At 47.1% G+C, this 25,025-nt stretch overlaps 1 protein-coding gene across 2 annotated transcripts; it reads left to right on the top strand.

The window, feature by feature from the left end:
- The first annotated feature begins 541 nt into the window (after positions 1 to 541).
- On the top strand, positions 542 to 25,025 carry ALDH9A1 (aldehyde dehydrogenase 9 family member A1). 2 transcript variants are annotated; one of them, XM_035010064.1, is made up of 11 exons: positions 542 to 755; positions 2,786 to 2,931; positions 7,227 to 7,356; positions 8,133 to 8,267; positions 9,790 to 9,986; positions 10,634 to 10,774; positions 12,797 to 12,985; positions 13,213 to 13,300; positions 17,608 to 17,749; positions 21,064 to 21,176; positions 24,325 to 25,025. In XM_035010064.1, exons 1-11 carry the CDS (start codon positions 575 to 577, stop codon positions 24,417 to 24,419), a joined length of 1,557 nt encoding a protein of 518 aa, XP_034865955.1. In that variant the 5' UTR covers positions 542 to 574; the 3' UTR covers positions 24,420 to 25,025. The 2 variants fall into 2 exon arrangements, with proteins under 2 accessions (XP_034865955.1, XP_034865957.1); XM_035010066.1 differs by lacking the exon at positions 542 to 755 and adding an exon at positions 872 to 1,017.

Raw genomic sequence — 25,025 nt, 5'->3', positions numbered from 1 at the left:
CTGCCTCTCCACGGCCCCGCCCCTCCCCGCCAGCTCCCGCGGCCTCGCCTCTCCCGGTCAGCCCCGCGTCTCCCCCAGTTCTTCCCCGCCAGCCCCCGCGGCCCCGCCTCTCCCCGTCAGCCCCGCCTCTCCCCCAGCTCCTCCCCGCCAGTCCTGCGGCCCCGCCTCTCCCCGTCAGCCCCGCCTCTCCCCCAGTTCTTCCCCGCCAGCCCCCGCGGCCCCGCCTCTCCCCGTCAGCCCCACGTCTCCCCCAGCTCCTCCCCGCCAGTCCCGCGGCCCCGCCTCTCCCCGTCAGCCCCGCCTCTCCCCCAGTTCTTCCCCGCCAGCCCCCGCGGCCCCGCCTCTCCCCGTCAGCCCCGCCTCTCCCCCAGCTCCTCCCCGCCAGTCCCGCGGCCCCGCTCGTCTCCGCGGCCCGCCCCTTCTCTCCGCGGCCCCGCCCCTCCGCGCCAGCTCCGCCCCTGCCCGCGGCCCCGCCCTGCCCGCCCGGCCTCTCCCGGCCAGCCTCTCCTATCCCTTCGGTCCCGCCCCTCCCCCCCGCCCCAAACCTCTGCTCCCCGCGCTGCGCCCGGCTCCCATGTTTCTCCGAGCCCGCTGGACCGCGCTCGTCCCGCTTCTCCGCCCCCTTCGGCCTGCTCCTGCTGCGGCCATGAGCACGGGCACTTTCGTTGTGTCGCAGCCGCTCAATTACCGCGGCGGGGCCCGCGTGGATCCGGCGGACGCCTCCGGCACCGAGAGGGCGTTCGAGCCGGCAACCGGTAACGGGACGGAGACCGGGCTGCGGGGCCTGGGCGGCGGGGGCCGCGGCGGGGCCTGGGCGCGGGTTGGCGCTTCCCCGCCCCGCTCGTGGAGGTGTTCTGCCCTGAACCTTCATTTAGTGCGTTCGGCGGACGTTTGCTGGGCGTAAGTGCGTGACGGTGTGGAGAATAGAGTTGTAGGTGCAGGCAGCTAAGGACTCCGTGCAAACGCGAATGCATCTGGACAGGGACAGGAAGAGAGTCTAGGAAACTGGTAAAGCTGGTGAGTTGCGTCGCGCGGGGGATCGTGGGTCGTGCTACCACGGCCTGGAGAGTCTACAGAGCCACGGTGCGTGAGGTTGTGCCCCTGTTAGTTATTGATTTTTAAAGTTAGAACGGCAGTAATGTATTCAACTCTGTGCATAGGAAAGGATTCAAGGATTTCCAGAAGGACGCAGGTGAAAACATTAGTGCCGAGAAGGAAGAAGCATGCGCAGATGACTCTAAGCATGAATGAGGGCTCTGTTGCCATCTCCTCGCGTTAAAATATTTCTGTGCATGAATTAGAATTGGGAAAGGGAAAAAAGCCCAGCTTTTATCCAGTGCTTGAGGTTGCCAAATACCGTGCTGGGCCCTGGATTTGCTCTGAGCATTCTGAAGATCACACCGCTAATGAGGAAGAGGTTTTGGTTTTGGTTTATGTTTGTTTTGCTGAGATTTATGGAATATTTGTGGGGAGAAAAATGTAAATGTTTTGTGCAAAGCAGAATGGCAGGTGACCAGAGGGACAAAACTGGATTGCGAAGGACTGCAGAATTTAGGATTGATCCATCCCGCTAAAGCACAGAGCAGTAGTAACCTTGTCAGAGCAGGAAGGGGCCCCAGGGATCAGCGGACTCTTCTGGAGGAAACAGCCTCTCCACCCCCATCCCTGTAGTCCTACAGGAGAAAGAAAAATTGCTCTTTATTTTAATTACCTACAGTGTGTGCAATCCTTAGCCACTGCCCTTACCAACTAGCTATTCAAATTTGTAACAAATTGCAGGCTTGTGAAATCTTTCTGGAAAAAGCAGAGTCCCTGGAGTTCTTGGGGGATGGAAAAGGAACTGCCGATTTGGTGTACTTAAAGAATTCTTGTTGGTAGAGTCCGTCACAACCCTTGGGATGTGGGGTTCATATTTTGCACCAGGATAGGGAATAAGGTTGGAGTAAGAAAAGGAGAGACCGGACTTTTTTATTTTTGAGAAAAAAAAATTTTTTTTTAAGATTTTATTTATTCATTTGAGACACAGAGATACAGACAGAAAGAGAGAGCATGAGCAGGGGGAGAGGCAGACAGAGAGGGAGAAGCAGGCTCCCCGCTGAGCCAGGAGCCTGATGTGGGGCTTGACCCCAGGACCCTGGGATCATGACCCGACCTGAAGGCAGACGCTTAACCATCTGAGCCACCCAGGCGCCCCATGAGAAAATTTTTTTCTTATGTTTAAGGATAGGTTTTCCTGATATTGCTGTTTATTAACCACACGCACAAAGTGTCTCAGTAGTATGATATGACTTATGTAGAACATAGACTAGTGATATCAAATCAGAGTTTATAACCTAGGGGACTGAGGACTTTCAACTTTGATTTCCCAAGACCCCTGAGATTCTCAAACATTGTTTTTTTTTTTTTTTAAAGATTTTATTTATTTGACAGACACAGCGAGAGAGGGAACACAAGCAGGGGGAGTGGGAGAGGGAGAAGCAGGCTTCCCGCTGAGCAGGGAGCCCGATGCGGGGCTCGATCCCAGGACCCTGGGATCAAGACCCGAACCGAAGGCAGACGCTTAACGACTGAGCCACCCAGGCGCCCCCAGGCGCCCCTTTTGTTCAATTCCTAAAGGGTTCAGTCACCTCAGAACAGAGTTGAGAACTGTTGGTGTAGGGGTGGTCATGAAATCAAACCATAGTTGCAAACAAGAAGGGGGTCACTAAAAGGGAATTTGGATACACAGTACTTTCTTTAAATGGGGAGGCGGCAGTTGGAGATAACACTGTATTTCTGGTTACAGGCCGAGTGATAGCCACCTTCACTTGCTCAGGAGAGAAGGAAGTAAATTTGGCTGTGCAAGATGCCAAGGCCGCCTTTAAAATATGGAGTCAGAAATCTGGCATGGAGCGCTGTCGAATTCTTTTGGAGGCGGCCAGAATAATAAGGGTATGTTTCACTTTTTTTCTCTTTCAGAAATGTCCCCCTTGAGTTGCTCTGAGGGTTCTCTGTGATGGTTTGCAGTTAGACTTTGATGCTCTGTTAGGCAATGCCTTTTTTACGAAATTGAAAATCATTTTCGCGTGATTTCCTGGGTACCTAGGACATGCTTTCTTTGAGTAATTGCCTTCTGGATCTTGGCTCTCTGTGACCTCTCCCTTGGCAGTTTGTTTTCTCCATCTTTGTTGTCATGTGTCCTTTGCAGCTTGTCTCCTTTTTTAACTCTGTGTACTTGTCCCGAACAGTTTATTTTTTCCTCTGATGACTCTTAAGTCTACTCTTCTTTTTTCAGGTACATTTTCTACCTTAATTGCCTGGGAAGATGTCATAGATTTATAGATGTTCCCTTCTTAAAAAACAAAGTTAGGGGCACCTGGGTGGCTCAATCAGTTAAGCGTCAGACTCTTGATTTTGGCTCAGGTTGTGGTCTTGGGGTTGTGGATTGAGCCCCGTGTCAGGCTGTGCACTCAGTGGGGAGTCTGCTTGAGATGCTCTCTCTCCCTCTCCATCTGCCCCTCCCCCCATCCTCCCTCTTGCTCGCATGCTTTCTCTCTCCCTCTCAAATAAATAATCTTAAAAAAAAACAAAGTTAAAACTTCTTACAGTCTTTTTTTTTAAATTTTATTTGAGTAATCTCTACACCCAACATGGGGCTCGAACTCATGACCCTGAGATCAAGAATACGCATGCTTCACCAATTGAACCCCTAAACTTTTTACAGCCTTAAAAAGCAAAAGGACTAGAGATGCTTATTACAGAAAATTAGAAGGTTCAGAAGCATGTGCACCAAAATATGAATTGTGGTTATCTCTGAGTGGTAGAACTCTGGTGATTTTTGTTCTCACAAGTGTGTTAAGTCAGAAACTGTGACATGTCTGAGAATTACCATACATACATATATATGTACACATATATAGTGACAGGAGACACGAGGCTTGCTGGATTAGAGAAAGATATGTTGTTTTTTTAAAGATTTTATTTATTTATTTATTTATTTATTTGAGAGAGAGAGAGAGAGCACAAGCAGAGGGGTGGGGCAGAGGGAGAAGGAGGCTCCCCACTGAGCCGGGAGCCCAACGTGGGACTCGATCCCAGGACCCTGAGATCATGACCAGAGCCGAAGGCAGACGCCTCACCAACTGAGCCACCCAGGTGCCCCGAGAAAGATACAGCACAATGCAGCAGTCAGGGCAGTACCTTAATACTAGTTTTCTGAGCTCCAGTCCCCACAGGGAGATGCAGTGAGAGCCACTGGTTACCCTGTCGCTTGCAGAGGTTGCACCCCAGGAGGGGAACCCTATGAGACTCAGTTTAGACAGGAGCTGCTCTCACGCCTGTGTCTGCTCTACCCTGGAGCGAGAGGAATGACTCACTAAGCAGATCGCCTCCAGGGTTCGGGGGGGAAGGTGTTACCAGCTTTATTACCCTAGTAAATTCTAAATAAGTTGGCCCAGACCCTGCGCTCTCAGACCCAGGCAGGAGATAAGGACTTCTGTCTCCACGGGCCCAACGTCAGTCAGCCATTCTAACCACCCCCAGTGCACTGGACTAACCACTCCCTGCCCCCTCACACGTTTAGGGCACACTTCAGACCTTTGCCCACAATATCGATGGCCTCCCGGCCCATACAAACTAGATAAGATCAGAAGATAATCTGGGTAGGTCAGGCACTGTGAACCAAGAGATAAGTTTTCTTTCAATTATTAGATAACCCTGGAAATTACCCAAACTAAGACACACAGAGAAAAAAAAATGGGAAAAAAATGAACAGAGCATCAGTTGCTAGAGGAGAGCTTCAAGTAAGCAGGTGTCTCCAGAAATGGGAAGCAGCGAGCTTTCCATCTGCACATCTCTCCAGGCACCTCTGTCTTTAGGCAGACACCGTGTCTGCCTTCCAGGGCCTTTGCCTCTCAGCTTGCCAGTGTCCTCTGCTCGGAAAGCCTGGGCCACACAGAGATGAAGCAGTGTTCATGGAGGATTTCCTCCCAACTATTTTCCTCTGTCGTTAAAAAATTATTTTGAATTAGATAGCCCCAAAGTGGTAACTCAAGCAGATAATTTATTATTTTAGTTTGTCTTTCACTTTTTCCTAGTGGATAAGCATTTAGGGTTTTGTGTCCTCTTAAGAATTGGCCCCTTTGGTGCCTGGGTGGCTCAGTCAGTTAAGCGTCTGCCTTCGGCTCAGGTCATGATCCCAGGGTCCTGGGATTGAGCCCCGTGTCGGGCTCCCTGTTCAGCGGGGAGCCTGCTTCTCTCTCTCCCTCTGGTGCTCCTCATTCCTTTGTGTAGGCCCTGATTTCCATGTGGTGTCATATTTTTTCTGCTTAAAGAAATTTCTTTAGCATTTATAGTGCAGGTTCGCTGGTGATGTTCTTTCAGCTCTGGTGTGTCTGAAAGTCTTCATTTTGCTTTGCCTTTTGAAAGAATTGTAGGTATATAATTCTAGGTTGATGGTTTTTTTTCAGTGCTTTAACTTAAAATTAGGACGTTCTAACTGAATTTCTGCCCCCTGTTCTGTCTCTCCTCAGGGCCTCCAGTTACACAGAGACTGGGCGGCTTGAAGTTCTCCTCTAGCAACTGATGCTCTGTTCATTTTTTTCCCATTTTTTTTTTCCTCTGTGTGTCTTAGTTTGGGTAATTTCCAGGGTTATCTAATAATTGAAAGAAAACTTATCTCTTGGTTCACAGTGCCTGACCTACCCAGATTATCTTCTGATCTTATCTAGTTTGTATGGGCCGGGAGGCCATCGATATTGTGGGCAAAGGTCTGAAGTGTGCCCTAAACGTGTGAGGGGGCAGGGAGTGGTTAGTCCAGTGCACTGGGGGTGGTTAGAATGGCTGACTGACGTTGGGCCCGTGGAGACAGAAGTCCTTATCTCCTGCCTGGGTCTGAGAGCGCAGGGTCTGGGCCAACTTATTTAGAATTTACTAACTTCCTTTTTTAAAAATCGGTTTCGTGAAGGCAGAGACTGGATCCATATGTTTTTCATCGTAGTAATGAAGGTGGAATGACTCACTCAAAACTCTTGATGCCTCTGGCCTTTATGGAAGCATAGTGTGTTCAGATCTCACGGTCCGACTTTCCCAGTGATTTTTATATTCCTCCCCTCTTCTCTCCCGAGGTGTATACTGTGGGTATGGGCTCGTGATATTTGTGGTTGCCATTTGCTTCTGCTTCTGGTCTGCCTCCCCGCTTATCAGGTTTCATAAGACAGTGCTGCATCTTGTCAGTTTTCAGTGCACCTTTTATGTATGTCCAGATGTTCACCCTCTTGTTTATTTTTACACTGGATCCATAATAGCCAACGTCTACTTTTACACACTCTGTTCATTCAGCTCTTTCATCTTTGGGACAAAGAAAGGCATTATTTAGCTTTTCTCTTTAGGCCAGTTTCCCAAACCTTTCCATTCCATCCCTGGACCATCTCCAGCATCTCTGAGTCATGGAGGCTACAGCTGGGACAGTATTTAAAAAGAGAATTGATGAGTACTGACCATTAGAAGGTAATTATCTTGTGATTTTCACATGCTGCGTGTCTTTGGGTGATTTAAAGCCATGTGTGTATATAACCTCTTACCTGACAAATGTGTTTGGCGATTGCTTACCCTTTTTGTAATGATGCCTGTCTCTTACTTTATACATGCAAACACATTATGTGCACATGTGTACGTGTTTATACACATACACATATATAACATTCACTTCGCAAACCATTCCTTTTCTTATAAGTTTTTTTTTTTAAAGATTTTATTTATTTATTTGAGAGAGAGAGTGTGTGCGTGAATGGGATGAAGAGCAGAGGGAGAAGCAGGCTCCCTGCTGAGCAGGGAGCCCGATGTGGGGCTCGATCCCAGGACCCCAGGATCATGACCTGAGCTGAAGGCAGACACTTCACCGACTGACTCACCCAGGGGCCCCATCAAACCATTCCTTTTCTAATCGACCTTGAAACGGGGTATGGGTCTTAAATCTGTGATGATTAACTTGAGGGGAGACCAGGGCTCTGTTCCACAGTAAGCTTTTTCTCTCTTCCAAATATAACAGCACCACTCCTTTCATTTAAAGTGCGAGCTGTTTCACTAACATAACATAATAAAATAAAAATTTTTAAAAAGTTGAGCACCTTCTAAAAAAAAATGCAAGCTGTTTCTATTTTTAAAAATTGTGTGATGTAGTCTGAGTGTTGAATATGTTGAGGTGTCTGGTAATATGTCTTAAATCTAGTCTTCTGTTTTACCCGAAGGAACGGAAGGATGAACTCGCCACCGTGGAGACCATCAACAATGGCAAGTCCATCTTCGAGGCCCGCTGGGACATGGACACTTCATGGCAGTGTCTCGAGTACTATGCGGGCTTGGCTGCATCCATGGCTGGTGAGCCCTGACCTGGCCTGGGAGCAGGTGGCTGGGAGGCAGAAGAGCAGATCCTAGTGGTGAAGGAGAGAGATTTGGGGATTAAGACAGACCTGGGTTAAAAATCCTGGTTTTATCACTCTCCGCGTGGGTGACCCTGAGAATTACTTTATCTTTCCTTATTGAAACTGTCTTCATGCGTTATCATAAGGATTAAATGAGAAAATATACGTAAAGCACTCAGCATGGTACCTGAACTTCAGGCCAAGTTGTTAAAAAACCAGTTCTTGCAAGAGTCAGTAAGCATTATATTTACTAGTTCTACCTAGTTAAGTTAGCAGAAAAGGTTTTGTTTTGTTTGACTCTTTGTGAGGTTTACAGTAGTTGGTGTTGGATGGTCACCAGCACCCAGCAGGGCGGTGGGGAGCCAGAGTCTGAGGTTTGGGTCCTACACTTCCATCTTGTTTCCTTTAAGTTATTATCTGCTAGACGCTCTAAGGTTTTAGAGGATTATATTAAGTCAAGTGAACACAGGTTTGAGGGACGGGTAGGATTCTTTATCGGAGAGAATGTGCAGAGGCGTGCACGCAAGGCTAGAATGAACATTAGAGCGGAGACAGGGAACTCCAGCGTATTGGGGACAGTGAGGAGGCCAGGGTCAGTGGGGAGGCCGGGGACAGCGGGGAGGCCGGGGTCAGTGGGGAGGCCACCAAGTATGGTACAAGCTGAGTAGGGCTGTTGGCGGAGTCTCCGGAAAGGCAGTCCTGCATTCTCCGACTCCTCTGTTTCCCCCTTAGGTGAGCATATCCAGCTCCCAGGCGGATCGTTTGGTTATACCAGAAGAGAACCGCTTGGCGTCTGTGTGGGAATAGGCGCATGGAACTACCCCTTCCAGATCGCCTGCTGGAAGTCGGCGCCAGCCTTAGCATGTGGTGAGAAAGAATGGCTCTTCCATGTGGGAGCCATCCGCTCTCGCCCCATTCTCTACCTCTCACCTGTCCGTGCCCGTGCACGCACACACATACACACACACTCATTCACACACTCATACTCCACAGCAGAAGGGGCCTGCCTTGGGGCACCTGAAGCCTCAGAGGACGGGCGTTCCCCCCTACCCTGCCGCCTCAGAACCTGACAGCTTAGCGCATGCACACAGATTGCTTCTATGTTATTCCCACTGTTATTTTTATTTTTTTTAAAGATTTTATTTATTTATTTGAGAGGGAAAGAGAGCACAAGCAGGGGGAGCTGCAAGCAGAGGGAGAAGCAGGCTTCCCGCTGAGCAGGGAGCCCAATGTGGGACTCGATCCCAGGACCCCAGGATCATGACCTGAGCCGAAGGCAGCCGCTTAACTGACTGAGCCACCCAGGCGCCCCATTCCCGCTTTTATTTATCTAATTTATTTTTGTTATGGAAAGGAAGACCATTAATTTTGGTCTTGGAAGCCTGATTTCTTTTTTTATTTAAAGATTTTATTTATTTATTTGACAGAGAGAGAGCACAAGTAGGCAGAGTGGTAGACAGAGGGAGAAGGAATAAGCAGGCTCCCTGCTCAGCAGGGAGCCCGATGTGGGGCTCGATCCCAGGACCCTGGGATCATGACCTGAGCCGAAGGCAGACGCTTAATGACTGAGCCACCCAGGCGCCCCACTGGAAGCCTGATTTCTTATGGTCACACTGATACAGATTTGTGCTCCTTATAAGTTCTCCTTTCTGCACGAGAATTGTGGGATGAATTTCTGTGGAGGGAGTCACACTCAAGTTTGGCTTCACTTAAGAAGCGGAAGATAAACTTCGTCCTTCTTAAGACAAATGATAAACAAGGCTCCCATTAGAGAAACTTGGGCTGGCTGACTGAAGAAGTTTTCTCATACTATTTAAACAGGAATCGGTGGGAAAAGATGATTTATTGTATCTTAGGGAAAAAAATCCTGAGGTTGAAGAAAGCAGCCCGGTTGGGCCGCTGTGTTGAAATGCAGCTTTCCTCGTGTTGCCGCTTCGTGTCCTCCTGCTTTTTGCAAGTTCCCGTGCGAGGCAGAGGCAGCTGCGACAGAAGGACTAGAACTAAGTCACTAGCTTTGGAGACTCATCAAAATGAACCTTTCTGGTCTTCCTTTCAACTTCTCTAAAGTGGGAGTGAGCGCACCGCTTCCTCCTTCTGTGGCACGTGTTAAATGAGATCATAGCTGTGGAAAGGTCTGGAAATGCGAGTGTAAGGTGTTCCTGGTTGAGACGGGGCGGGTGCGTGGCTTGGAGTCTGCTCATTGCGAGAAGCCAAGGTGGGGAGAACAAGCTGGGTTTACTTACTTGTACCAGTGCGGGTCTAGGAGGTGATGTGGGGGTGGACAGGAAGCACTTGGAGTTGCTCTTGGCTTGTCCTCCTGTCCCGCTCTGTGCTCAGAGGATCGCCGGTCTTAAGTGGTCTTCTGTGCTCGCGTCTTGGGTTTGCGCAGGTAACGCCATGGTCTTCAAGCCGTCTCCCTTCACGCCAGTGTCGGCGCTGCGGCTGGCCGAGATCTACACGGAGGCCGGCGTGCCCCCCGGGCTCTTCAACGTGGTTCAAGGAGGGGCGGCCACGGGCCAGTTTCTGTGTCAGCATCCTGACGTGGCCAAAGTCTCCTTCACCGGGAGTGTGCCCACCGGCTCGAAGGTAACGAAACCAGTATGGGTCCCCACAAATGGCAGTGTCGGGCCTGCCCAGAGTACATGTCGGAGGCTTACCTTCCGATCTCACCCAGCTTGTGCTGGGAGGGAGGCCGTGGGAATCGGGACAAGGATCTGAAGCGCGCTTTAGACGTGTGAAGCGGGGAAGGAAGTGGAGTGGAATGATCAGAACATTAGGCTGGCAGTCGGTCCCCGAGGGGATGGAAGTCATCTTCTGCCCGTGTCTCCGAGCGCGGGGTCTGGGCTGCCACTTGGGTCCTCGGTGTCTGAGCTCCTCTGTAGCAGCCACCTAGAAGGAAGGGTACTCGCTCAGTTTATTTCCAAGGTACTGTTTTGACCTTAACTAACTGTCAGCCTTGAACACAGTAATAGTAAGAGAAGAGTTTCCGCCTGTGACACGTGAATGAACGGTAGTTTCAAAATGCATTCCCTCCTCAGAAAGTCAAGTGCAGTCCTGTGGATTCTCTTAAGGGTTCTGGAAAAGGATAAGTAGACGAAAGGGCAAAATCCCTGACAAGACAAGGCTGCAGGTCCTTCGTAGTTCAAGATGCCTGGAGGCTCAGGTTCTAGCTGATGTAGCATGAGGTTTTACATGCGTGACGCTTCTCAATGTGTTTGTTCTTGTTCTGTAAGATCATGGAGATGGCAGCCAAAGGAATCAAACCCGTCACATTGGAACTGGGAGGCAAATCTCCCCTGATCATCTTCTCTGATTGTGACATGGAGAACGCTGTGAAGGGGGCACTGATGGCCAATTTCCTCACGCAAGGCGAGGTATGCACCCGTCCCTGGCAGAGGTCTCAAAGGAATCTCGCCCCTCATCGAACAGCATGTTTTAAAGCTTTCTGTTTCGAAATAATTTCAGACTTACAGAAGCGTTGCTCAGATAGTGCAAAGAGTTCCTTCGTATCCTTGAGCCACATTTCTCAAATGTTAACATTTTATCACATTTCCTTTGTCATTCTGTTTCTCTTTCTATACATACATATGCATGTTATCTTTTTCTGAACGGTTTGAAAGTTGCAGACATAAGATCCGTAACTTTTACATTTCTGTGTGTATTTTCTAGAAACAAGTGCATTCCCTTTTTTTTTTTATAAAAGACTTTATTTGACAGAGAGAGACATAGCGAGAGAGGGAACACAAGCAGGGGGAGCGGGAGAGAGAGAAGCAGGCTTCCCTCTGAGCAGGGAGCCTGATGCGGGGCTCGATCCCAGGAGCCCAGGGATCATGACCTGAGCCGAAGGCAGACGTTTAACGACTGAGCCACCCAGGCGCCCCACAGTGCATTCTCTTATGTAAGCACAGTGCACTTAGTAAAATCAATAACCTCGTATGGAGTATACGCACTCTGCAGCCCCTATCCACGTATTGTCATTTTTTTAAAAAGATTTATTTGAGAGAGAAAAAGAGAGCACAAGCAGGGGGAGCAGCAGGCTCCCCACTGAGCAAGGAGCCCGATGCAGGACTCGATCCAAGGACCCCGGGATCATGACCTGAGCTGAAGGCAGACATTTAACCAACTGAGCCACCCAGGCGCCCCACATCTTGTCATTTGTTTGACATTAGTCCTTTTAGCAAACTAAACAAAAACACAGTTTCTTTCTTCTGGTCCAAGACCGAATCGGGGAAGGTGTGTCGCCTTTAGCTGTTGTGTCCGCATAGCCTCCTTTAGTCTGGAACAGTCAGCTCTTCAGTTAGTCTTATCTTTCAGGACCTTGACATTTTTGAAGAATACAAGCTATTTATTTTGTAGAATGTCCCTCATTTGGGGTCTGTCTGGTGTTTCCTTTTGATAAGATTTGGGTTATGTGTTTGGGGCAAAAAAACACCACAGAAGCGATGTTGTGTGCTTCTCAGAGGTGCTGTTGACCCTGCCGAGGGTGGGTGTTCGTCCGGGAAGACGCGTCACGTAGCAGACAGTGCGACAGGATTCTGCACCTCCTCAGCTCTCCCCCATTAGTCTTAACACCCTTGGATGATTTTTGCTGGAAACAGTTTTATGATGGGGGTTCCCAAATGGTGATTTCCCAGTTCCGTTCTTCTACATTTATCAGTTCACTCTCCACTGTGAGAAGGAACTTTTCCTTCTCCCGTGTTTTTTTCACTCATTTATTTTTATTATCACGGACCATGGATTCTTACTTTATTCTATGGATTACAATCCATTTACTATCGTTATTTATTCTGATGCTCAGATAATTGCCGATTTGGCTCATGGCAGCTCCTGTGACCTTTTGATATGTGTTCATTGTTCTGTGAGCATCAGTACTTGGCTCTGTTTTTGGACTCTGTATCTATAGTTCTGATAGCATTTGAACAGTATCTGTGCTCACGTTCTATGGGAGGATCTAAATGGTCATGACTGATTGGTGATTTTAGAGACAGATGTTCACTGTGAAATGCTTCAGGGTTTTATTAGGCTCAAGCCCTTAGTGCTTAAGTCTATTTTTGCTTTCCCGTCCCCTCCTACTCTCTAAATACACGGCCCCATTGAGCCTCTTGACAGGAGGCAATAGGAGAGCTCATGTGGCTCATGTGGATCTATGAATGGCCTTAAGGAAATGTAAACAAAAAGCCAGAACTTTCTTCTCGAAGGGCGGGCAATTTCTTTGCTGATAGGGTGGTATGTCCACAATTCCATGTGTGATTCTGTTCAGGATGGGGATAATTTTTAGAGCTGGAACTAACCTTTTAAAAAGCTATACTGTCTCTTTTCAGATTAAAGCTGTTGGATTCTTCCCTCTTTTCCTTTTTCCTTCCTTACACACATACACATTTGTGTCTGTCCTTCAGGTTTGTTGTAATGGCACAAGAGTATTTGTGCAAAAGGAAATTCTTGATGAATTTACAAGAGAAGTAGTGAATCGGACTCAAAAGATAAAAATCGGAGATCCCCTTCTGGAAGATACGAGGATGGGTCCCCTCATTAACCGCCCACACCTGGAGCGAGTCCTTGGGTTTGTTAAGCTGGCAAAGGAGCAGGTGAGAAACAAATAGAAATAGGATGGGGCGAGGGGGAGGGGAATTATTCTGCGTGCTTTGCTGGGTGCACTTTTCCTGTGCTAATAGCTGCTTGGCTCACGATGTCCTCAACTGTATTCTGCTGTGGGCTGACTAGGTGTCTGCTCAGGACACACTGAATGTTTCAGGGGTGCGTATCAGGGTTGTGTGTTTAATAGAAACTATGCATTCTTCTTCTTTTTGGACAGGGTGCGAAAGTGCTGTGCGGTGGAGACATACATGTACCCGAAGATCCCAAATTGAAGGATGGATATTACATGAAACCTTGTGTACTGAGTACGTCCTCTTCTTGTTTGCTTTTAAACAGTTTGAAATAAAGGTCAGATAGAAAAGTATATTTATAAAATACGTATATGGTATGAAGCAAGTGTCAGTAAACAGTGTCCCCACTACTGCTCAGACTTAAGGAGTAGAAGTTCTTCCTTACCTCCCATGTGCCCTTCCTCTTGGACAGCAGTGTGCTTTAGTTTACCTGAGACTTAACTGGGTCGACACCTGTTGTTCTGGAAGCAAGGAGCTCAAAAAAAGAAATGGTAGTGCATGTTTGATAAAAAAAATTAATGAATTTCTTTTCTCAGGAAAGTTGCTGAAGAATATGTTTTTCTTTGAACGATATGTCATCAATATAATAAAACCAATTTGTCAGACAATCTGGCGATATTTAAAAATTTTGTAATTTAATAGTTTTTAGCACCTCTTTTCAATCTTAAACATCTCCTGGTTTGGACAGGCAAGTGTATGGTCATCCCGCTGTCTTCGACCCTTTTACTTCCCCCCTCCCTCAGAGGTGCCCACTGCTCTAGGTAATGTTATTCTCGTGCTTCCCTCTGTTATTTTACAATGTATCTTAGTATCCCTATAAAAATATTGGTAGTTGCACTGCTGTTCAACATAGTACTAGAAGTCCAATCAGACAACAAAAATAAAAGGCATCCAAATCGACAAAGAAGAAGTCAAACTCTCACTCTTTGTGGATGACATGATACTCTATGTGGAAAACCCAAAAGACTCCATCCCAAAATTGCTTAAACTCTTACAGGAATTCAGCAAAATGGCAGGATATAAAATCAGTGCACAGAAATCTTTGCATGTCTATACACTAACAATGAGATAGAAGAAAGAGAAATTATGGAGTCGATTGCATTTACAATTGCACCAAAAACCGTAAGATACCTAGGAATAAGCCTAACCAAAGACACAAAGGATCTGTACTCCGAAAACTATAGAACACTCATGAAAGAAATTGAGGAAGACACAAAGAAATGGAAAAACGTTCCCTGCTCATGGACTGGAAGAACAAATATTGTGAAGATGTCAATGCTACCTAGAGCAATCTACACATTCAATGCAATCCCTATCAAAATACCATCCACTTTTTTCACAGAGCTGGAACAAATAATCCTAACATTTGTATGGAACCAGAAAAGACCCCGAATAGCCAAAGGAATGTTGAAAAAGAAAACTCAAGCTGGTGGCATAACAATTCTGGACTTCAAGCTCTATTACAAAGCTGTCATCATCAAGACAGTATGGTACTGGCACAAAAACAGGCACATAGATCAATGGAACAGAATAGAGAGCCCAGAAATGGACCCTCAACTCTACGGTCAACTAACCTTTGACAAAGCAGGAAAGAATGTCCAGTGGAAAAAAGACAGTCTCTTCAACAAATGGTGTTGGGAAAATTGGACAGCCACATGCAGAAGAATGAAACTGGACCATTTCCTTATGCCATTCACAAAAATAGACTCAAAATGGATGAAAGATCTAAATGGGACACAGGAATCCATCAAAATCTTAGAGGAGAACACAGGCAGCAACCTCTTTGATCTCAGCCGTAGCAACTTCTTGCCAGACACATCTCCAAAGGCAAGGGAAACAAAGGCAAAAATGAACTACTGGGACTTCATCAAGATAAAAATCTTTTGCACAGCAAAGGAAATAGTCGACAAAATCAAAAGACAACTGACGGAATGGGAGAAGATATTTGCAATGTCTTACCAGATAAAGGGCTAATACCCAAAGTCTATAAAGAACTTATCAAACTCAACACCCAAAGAACAAAGAATCCAATCAAGAAATGGGCAGAAGACATGAACAGACATTTCTCCAAAGAAGACATCCAAATGGCCAATAGACGCATGAAAAAGTGCTCAATGTCACTCGGCATCAGGGAAATACAAATCAGAACCACAGTGAGATACCACCTCACACCAGTCAGAATGGCTAAAAATCACAAGTCAGGAAACGACAGATGTTGGCGAGGATGTGGAAGAAGGGGAACCCTCCTACATTGTTGGTGGGAATGCAAGCTGGTGCAGCCACTCTGGAAAACAGTATGGAGGTTCCTCAAGACATTAAAAATAGAGCTACCCTGCGACCCAGCAATTGCAATACTGGGTATTTACCCCAAAGATATAAATGTAGTGATCCAAAGGGGCACATGCACCCCAATGTTTATAGCAGCAATGTCCACAATAGCCAAACTATGGACAGATGAATGGATAAAGAAGAAGTGGTCAGTATATGTAATGGGCTATTACTCAGCCATCAGAAAAATGCAGTCTTGCCATTTGAAATGACAAGGATGGAACTAGAGGGTATTATGCTGAGCAAAGTAAGTCAATCAGAGTAAGACAATTATCATATGATCTCACTCATATGTGGAACTTAAGAAACAAAACAGGAGCATAGGGGTAGGGAGGGAAAAATGAAGTAAGACAACCACAGAGGGAGACAAACCATAAGAGACTCTTAATCATAGGAAACAAACAGGGTTGCTGGAGGGGAGAAGGGTGGGGGAATGGGGTTAACTGGGTGATGGACATTAAGGAGGGATGTAATGAACACTAGGTGTTATATAAAACTGAAGAATGACTGAACTCTACCTCTGAAACTAATAATACACTATATGTTAATTAATTGAATTTAAGTTAAAAAAGAGTAAAAAAAAAATCAGTTTCACAGGCTTTAAAAAACTATATACAGATTGAATTATGTTTTGTAATTCCTTACATCTTGTCTAGAAGATAGATCCAGCTGATCTTTGTCCCTAAGGTTGACAGCTGTGTCCATTTTCAGCACTTGATTATCTGATGCATTTTAACCTTTAGCCCTCGCTAAAAAAAGATCCACTGAGGTTTGAAAGCTGTGAACCTAGCATCCATACCATGGATTAGCTTGTACTTATTAACTGAATAGGAAAAGCTTACAATATATTTTTAGATACAAATAAAAAATATAGATTAAACAATAGTGTGTATGGTATAAACCCAGATGTATTAAAAAACAAGTGTATGCATAAGAAAAAGAAGGAATGGAGTATTCATCGTAATGTTAATAGGGTTGCTGGGTTTAAAGGTGATTTTTATTATACTTGGTACATTTCCTTGGTTGCTGGGATTAAAGGTGATTTTTATTATACTTGGTACATTTCTGAATATTCCAGATTTTTCACAGGGAATATATATTTTACAATTAGAAAAAAAAAGTTAAACAAGCTGTGAACCTAGCCAAAGAACAGGGAGCTAACTGAATCACTTTATTCTAGTGATTCTGAAAGCCTAGTTTGTGATCCATGACGTCAGTGCCACAGAAAACCTGTTAAATTAGGGGCCGATTCCTGGCTCCTGCCCTAGACCCCTCAGTGTAATTCTCAGAGTGGGGCCCAGCGATCTGCTTTTTAATAAACCCCCAATTAATTTTTATTCATATTAAAGTTTGAGAGTCTGGGTTAACTTTAGATTCCTTAAGATTTGGGGGCCAAAGTACAGTGAGTGTTCCGTTTCAGACAGGAACCTTTCCTTCCCTCGCCTGCCACCTGTTACTTCATGCCCGCATCACCTTTGAGTCTCCGACATAGAATTCACTGCATACAGGGCCATGCAGTGTTACCAACCTGCAGGAGATAATAAAATATTTCCTGGGACTCTTGGGTAGTGATTGTCCTGAATAATTTAATATTCTGGCTAATCGTTTCCCTAAATGTTGTATGTGGATTACTAGTTTTCAGAGAATTAGAACATAATGAACTATCCTTAAGCACAACCCAAGAGTTATTACATCTTTAAGATAGTTCAGGTGTCCCCAAAGTACAGTGTGACGTGACATACAGGTGACCAGAGTGCTTTTTGTACTTTGTATATACACAAGCTCTGAACAACTTTTTTTTTTTTTTTTAAAGATTTTATTTATTTATTTGACGGAGAGAGACACAGCGAGAGAGGGAACACAAGCAGGGGGAGTGGGAGAGGGAGAAGCAGACTCCCTACCGAGCAGGGAGCCCGATGCGGGACTCGATTCCAGGACTCCAGGATCATGACCTGAGCTGAAGGCAGTCGCTTAACCAACTGAGCCACCCAGGCGCCCTGAACAACTTTTTAAGAGAACGTAGACTTGCCATCTTTGTAGATACGTGAGGATTGGTTTTCAGACTCTGGCTGATATGCAGCCGATGTTTCGAGTAGGGTTCTCAAGGCGTTCTTATGGCTGTGTATTTCAGCGCTTACTGTGGAAAAGACATTTTCAAGCAGCAAGCACAATCGTTCCTTCACTGATGTTTGACTCTATTACGATGTTTGCAGCTAATTGCAGAGACGACATGACCTGCGTGAAAGAAGAGATCTTTGGACCAGTTATGTCCATTTTACCATTTGACACTGAAGCTGAGGTTCTGGAAAGAGCCAATGATACCACTTTTGGCTTAGCCGCTGGTGTCTTTACCAGGTATGTGGGGAAGGACACTCAGGCAGCTTTGCAGGAATAGGGGACGGATGCCGGGTCTGCCCAGAGAGGCCACTGCCCTCATTTCCTCTCTGGAGTTGACATGTTCATCAGCATTTTCTGCCTGCTCCAGGTGAGGTCCAAAGGTGCCCGAGTAGCATCTCGTAGTTTGCCCTGAATGGCCAGAGCCCCTGCTGTTGAGTTTATTTCTTTTTCTTTTTTTTTTATTCTTTAATTTTTTAAATATTTTATTTATTTATTTATTTGACAGAGAGAGAGAGAGCACAAGCAGGGGGAGCGGCAGAGGCAGAGGGAGAAACAGGCCCCCCACTGAGCAGGGAGGCTGATGTGGGACTTGATCACAGGACCCCGGGATCACGACCTGAGCCAAAGGCAGACACTTAACAGACTGAGCCACCCAGGCGCCCTATTTGTTTTAAAAGATTTTTTATTTACTTATTTGAGAGAGAGAGAAAGAACGAGTTGGGGGGTGTAGAGGGCAAGGGAGAAGCAGGCTCTCCACTGAGCAGGGAGCCCGACCAGGGCTCAATCCCGGACTCCAGGACCATGACCTGAGTTGGCAGACGCTCAATCAGCTAAGCCACCCAGGTGCCCCTGCTGTTGAATTTAAGATTTTTTTTTTTTTTTTTTGAGAGAGAGTGAGCGAGAGAGAGAGATCACAAGCTGGAGGAGGCGCAGAGGGAGAGGGAGAAGCAGGCTTCCCGGTGAGCAGAGAGAGAGCCCGATGCGGGGCTTGATGCCAGGACCCTGGGATCATGACCCAAAGCCAAAGGCACTCGCTTAACTGACTGAGACACCTAGGCGCCCCCTGCTATTGAGTTTAAATTGAGCTTTATTTTATTTTAGTTTTTTAAGATTTTATTTATTTATTTGACAGAGAGAGACAGCGAGAGAGGGAACACAAGCAGGGGGAGTGGGAGAGGGAGAAGCAGGCTTCCCGTGGGGCAAGGAGCCTGATGTGGGGCTCCATCCCAGGACCCTGGGATCATGACCTGAGCCTAAGGCAGACGCTTAAGGACTGAGCCACCCAGGCGCCCCTAAATTGAGCTTTAAACAGTGTTGATGAACATTCTATCCTATTTCATTCATTCATTGGACAAATATTTAAGGTCCTGATCTATGTAAAGCATCAGGTTGGGTGCCTATTGAAAATCTACATGTCAAGGAATTTAGAAACCTATAAGCATATAAACACTGGGCAGTATTCTTCAAAAAGGTGATTTTCCGTGGCCTTAGAGTAATTCCTAATTGGAATGTGTTGTAAAATATGTAGGCCTTCTTTCAATTGTTGCATATTTAGACTGTTGTTTCCAGTTGTAACTCTTGTAAGTAAAATTGTGATTAAGGTCTTTGTACATAGAGGCTGCAAAACCGAGTGGAAGGCAAGGCACAGAGATTTCCCATTTACCCCACCCCCCCCCGCCATCATCAGTGTCCCCCACCCGAGGGTACATTGGTTGTAATTGATGAACCTACATACCGTAATTGCCCAAAGACCACAGTGACGTCAGGGTTTACTGTCGGTGTTGTACACCCCGTGGACTTGCACAGCGGTATCCACCGTTAGGGTAACACGCTGAGTACTTTCACGGCCCTGTCAGTCCTCTCTGAGGAGCTGCTTTCTCGCTGTGAGGACTGAGTGGGTTGTCTCTGCTCTTGCTTCGCCGCCACAGGACGGACGGAGGCACTCACAAAGGGTGACTCGGTATGCTGCTACTCTTTTAACAGCTTTACAGGATAATTCATGTACCGTACAACTTACCCACTGTTTTGCAGTGTATTTACAGAGTTGTGCAACCATCACCATAATCTAATTTTAGAACATTTTCATCGTCCCACGAACATGAGCAGCCATTCCTCATTCTCCCCTCCCCCCAGGCCCTGGCCACCCCTAATCTACTTGCTTGCTCTACAGATTTGCTTATTCTGAATATTTTATGTAAATGGAATCCTACAGTATGTGGCTTTTTGTGACTGGCTTCTTTGACTTAGCAGCATGTTCTCACGGGTCTTTATGTTGTAGCAGGTGTCCGTACTTTATCCTATTCCCGAATAATATTCCATTGCATGGATACATCTTGTTCATTCACCTGGTGGACGTTTGGATTGCTTCTGCTTTTTTGCTATTATGAATAATGTCTCTGTGGACACTTGTATCTGAGTCTCTGTGTGGCTGTTTCATTTCTGCCCGTGGCCAATCCCTAGAAGTGGAACTGCTGGGTCATGTGGTGACTCTCTGCTTAGCTCTCTGAGGCACTGCTCAGCTGTTCCCCCAAGAGGCAGCACCGCCTTGCGTGCCCACCAGCAACGTGGGGAGGGCCGGTTTCTCCGCATCTGCATCCGGGGCAGCCCACGCTACTGTGTGGCCTTTTGGTTTCCGCCATCCTGCTGGGTGTGAAGTGGTGTCTCAGTGTGGTTTGTTTTTTTTTTAAGATTTATTTATTTAGGGGCGCCTGGGTGGCTCAGTCGTTAAGCGTCTGCCTTCAGCTCGGGTCATGGTCCCAGGGTCCTGGGATTGAGCCCCGCATCGGGCTCCCTGCTCCACGGGAAGCCTGCTTCTCCCTCTCCCACTCCCCCTGCTTGTGTTCCCTCTCTTGCTGTGTCTCTCTCTGAGAATAAATAAATAAATAAAAATCTTTAAAAAAAAAAAAAAATTTATTTAAGAGAGAGCATGAGCAGGGGGAGAGGGAGATGCAGGGTTAGATAAACCCAGGGTCCTGAAGATTTATTCCTGTTTTCTTTGAAGAGTTTTATGGTTTTTGCTCTGACGTTTTAGGTCTATGAGCCATCTGAGTTCATATTTATATGTGGTGTAGAAAGGGATCGACCTTCCTACTTGCTGGACGTGTGGATGGTGGGCTCTTCCAGCACTGTTTGTTAAAAAGACTCTTTTTCTCCCCATTGAAGTGTTTGGCCTCCTTGTTGCCAAGGAGGCGGTATCCACCGTTAGGGTAACACGCTGAGTACTTTCACGGCCCTGTCAGTCCTCTCTGAGGAGCTGCTTTCTCGCTGTGAGGACTGAGTGGGTTGTCTCTGCTCTTGCTTTGCCGCCACAGGACGGATGGAGGCACTCACAGAGAGTGCTTATTTTATAGATGCTTTCGGATGAGACTCTAAAACTCAAGTCCTTCTCTCTTTTGCGGGGATGCCACAAGATTTTAAAACACATTGTGAGGAAATGAGTTGGCAATACTTTGAGACCTTTAGAACTGGTAGCCTAACTTTTCCTGTTAGAGCAGGAGCAAAAGGAACTATGAATAACCAGCACGTTTTGTTTCGGTTTTTTCCCTTCATAGGGACATCCAGCGCGCTCACAGAGTGGTGGCCAGGCTGCAGGCCGGAATGTGCTTCATTAACAACTACAACGTCAGCCCGGTGGAGCTGCCCTTTGGCGGGTATAAGAAATCAGGTGAGGGGCTGGCTGGCAAGTGTGAGAGCAAACTGGGTCTCTGGGGACATGGGGTGTCATTCAGATCTTATAGACCAGCTTCCCAAACATGGCCATGCATCAGAATCACCTGGGAAAGTGTCCTGATTCCTGGTCCTCCCCAGACCCACCATAACAGTCTCTGGGAATGGAAGCCAAGCAACTTTTTCCCCCAAAAAAAGCTCTCCAGAAGGTTCTGACGTGTATATAGCTTGTGAACGGCTGGTAGACATCTCGAAAAAGTTTATCTCGTGGGTAGAATTAGTTTTTCTTCACAGTCCGTGATCGCTGGAGGCATAAATCCACTCCCAGAGGTTCCATACTAGGGATGGTTGTTGTCATCCCCTGTGGAGCGTTTTTTTTTTTTAATTAGAGATTTTATTTATTTATTTGAGAGAGAGGATGAGAGAGAGCATGAGAGAGGGGAGGGTCAGAGGGAGAATCAAACGCTCTGCTGAGTGGGGAGCCCGATGTGGGACTCGATCCTGGGACTCCAGGATCATGACCTGAGCCGAAGGCAGTCGCCTAACCAACTGAGCCACCCAGGCACCCTCACTGTGGATTTTAAGAATTTATTTTATTATTTTACAATTTTATTTTATTTTTTTATTTTAAGATTTTATTTTATTATTTTACGATTTTATTTTATTTTTAAGATTTTACTTATTACTTATTTGAGAGAGAGAGTGAGCATGAGCAGGGGAAAGGGGGCAGAGGGAGAAGCCGACTCCCCACTGAGCAGAGAGCCCAACGTGGGGCTGGATCCCAGGACCCGGGATCATGACCTGAGCTGAAGGCAGACACTTAATGGACTGAGCCACCCAGGCGCCCCCACTGTGGAGTTTTTAGATGTAAAGTGGCTCTTACATCTCAGAAAGCATATATTAACTTATTTTTAACGGCAGTGACAGCCCCTAGGGTTACAACCAGAAATGTCCCTAAGCTGCTGCCCGTCGCTTACATGGACTCGGTCAGTCAGGCATGCGTTACTGTAACATAGCGCACGTGGAAGTCCAGTGTGAGGAGGAGCCTCGAGGCGCCCAGGATAGAGCCCTTGCTTCGAGGTTCTCTCTTTGGAGCTTATTGCCTGTAAATATTCTCTGTAATCTCCCATATCTTTCCCTGAAAATCGGTTTCGACTTTGTAGCAGCACCATGCTAAGAGCCTGACCCCTGGCCTCTTGGCCCGTATTTGTGGCCATCACAGTGTTGGCAAACATACAGACCCCGAGGAGACTGATGAGATGATGGGTGTTAATCTGAGAGTTTGATTTACTATGTTTTGTTATTACCCTGGCATTCCCTGCTCATGCTCCACTGATCACCTTCGTCCCTGCATGGGGCCCAGAGGAGCTGGGCTCATAGCCACAGAATGCAGAGTGGGATCCAGGGCGCTGCTTTATTAAGATAGAACCCTCGGTGCAGGGAAAAGTTTGGAATCTACAGCGTAGGCCTCAGAGGGCCCTCCTAGGCCAGCTTTCCCTTCCACAAATCGAAATGTTTGGATCCGTGCGCTCAGGCTTGTCTCATCTTGGATGAGAGAGAGACCGAAATGTGGCCAGATCTGAGGAGCAACAACCTGGACTAACCCACCCAACTAGCTCTGTGCTCAGAGGGTGTGGAAGGGGACAAAGGACCGAGCGAGGCCTTGCCAGAGCCATTGTAGGAAGTGACCTTTTGAATAGTGTCCCTGGAGGCATGGATGTGTGGGGACCGGGCCTTGCCCTGTGGAGGCAGAGCCTACCTAAGCCTGAGGCAGGGTGACAGGAAAGGCCAGGATGCTGTCCTTGTGATGTGTGACCTAGTGACCGGGTAGTGCTTGGACTTTGAGTAATCTGAGCTACCCAGAGAGTCCCTGCTTTTGTGAGTTGGTGGGGTGTAAACAGCAAGCTGCTCTTAACAGATTTGGTGTAAGAAAAGGTTAAAAATTCTATTATGTAGAGTTAAGTTTTAGTGAGCACCAACTTGGGGTTTTTTTTTAGATTTTATTTATTTATTTTAGGGGCACCTGGGTGGCTCAGTCGTTAGGCGTCTGCCTTCGGCTCAGGTCATGATCCCGGGGTCCTGGGATTGAGCCTCATATCGGGCTCCCTGCTCAGCAGGGGGTCTGCTTCTCCCTCTCCCTCTGCCCCGTTCCTCTTGCTTGTGCTCGCCCTCTCAAATATAAAAAAGATCTTTAGATATTTATTTATTTTAGAGAGCGTGCATGCGCGTGCACACAAGTGAGGGGAGAGGTAGAGGGAGAGAGAATCTCAAGCCGACTGTGTTTTCCACATTTTGTTGCTAAGATGCCCTTCCCCATTTGGACCTATGCAATCAGATCTTTGTATCTCTATTAAGTTTCATAATCTCAAAGTTAGTCTAGAAGTTTAGCTTTTAAAGCAGTAGAAGTCATCTTTTTTTTTTTTTTTTTGAGAGCGAGAGCAGGGCGGGGGCAGAGGGAGAGGGAGAGAGAATCTTAAGCAGATTCCATGCCAAGTGTGGAGCCCGATGTGGGGCTCAGTCTCACGACCCTGAGGTGAAATCAAGAATCGGGCGCTCAGCCGACGGAGCCACCCAGGTGCCCCAAGTTAGCACCAACTTTCGAAGGCGTCTGTCGATTGTTGTAGAGACTGCTTTCACACTGGATAGGAAAGCCTGAACATTTTCGGATCTCAGCCCAGAGCGGTAGATACCTAAGGTAAGACTTCTGCTGTAGAAATGAGACGTGGGGGCGCCTGGGTGGCTCAGTTGGTTAAGCGACTGCCTTCGGCTCAGGTCATGATCCCAGGGTCCTGGGATCGAGTCCCACATCGGGCTCCCGGCTCAGCGGGGAGCCTGCTTCTCCCTCTGACCCTCTCCTCTCTCATGCTGTTTCTCTCTTGCTCGTTCTCTAATAAATAAATAAAATCTTTAAAAAAAAAAAAAGATTTAGAAATGAGACGTGGCTATTTCCTTGGCCCCCTCCCCGAAGGCCAGTGGGTCACCTCTCCCCATGCCTGGCTCCACAGCTGGTATGTGCAGTTGAGGACTTGGTCCCAAACCTTGTCCGTTGTGTGTTCCTCCCCCTGCTGGGGTCAGCGGGCCTGTCCTTGCTGGTCACCGTGACTTTTCAGTCACGTGTCTCATCCTCACCCCGCTCTTCCTTTCAGGGTTCGGCAGAGAGAATGGCCGCGTGACAATTGAATATTATTCACAGCTGAAGACTGTTTGCGTGGAGATGGGTGATGTGGAATCTGCCTTTTGAGAACGTGCAGCATGGCCAGGCGTGGAGTGAGGCCTGATCTTGATAGAGGCCCAACAGCTGCCTTCCGTTCCAAACCCGGAATTGTGTCTTTCGGGATAAGAGGATGGCTCGGTGTCCTTCTTCATGTCTCAGTCCCTTTCTTAATTGAAAATGTGCCTGAGTGCCTTTTAGAAACTAATCAGGAAGTCGTGATTGTGCTCAAAGCCAATGTCTGTGAAATCTTTAACACCCTTCTGGAGAGCAGGGAGAGGGGCCAGGATTATGCTTCTCCCACAGATCTGACTCCCTGACAATGCTCAAAGAACTGGCTCCTGGTTAAGTTCCTGGTGGAGTCAGTAGAGAACATTTTCTGCTCATTGACATTTTAAAGCTCTGGGCCCTTGTCATTCCACTGAGAAAGGCGATGGTCGGGATCGCAATGAGACAGGGTCGCGTTCTGCGTGAAGGTCGCCTTGCCAGAGGAAGCACTTTGTTTCCACTCGGTGCTGGTGGAGGAAATCGATCTCCGACCCTTGCACGACAGACAGCCTGCTCTCTTTTTAAATGCACAGACTAGCCGTATGTTACTGCAGCATACCGAAATGAAATAAATCGCACTGCTAATCC

This window comes from Mirounga leonina, unplaced genomic scaffold (genome assembly GCF_011800145.1).
Source record: "Mirounga leonina isolate KUSES-001 unplaced genomic scaffold, KU_Mleo_1.0 Mir_154, whole genome shotgun sequence".
NCBI lineage: Eukaryota > Metazoa > Chordata > Mammalia > Carnivora > Phocidae > Mirounga > Mirounga leonina.
This window is presented reverse-complemented; position numbering and strand designations above follow the sequence as displayed.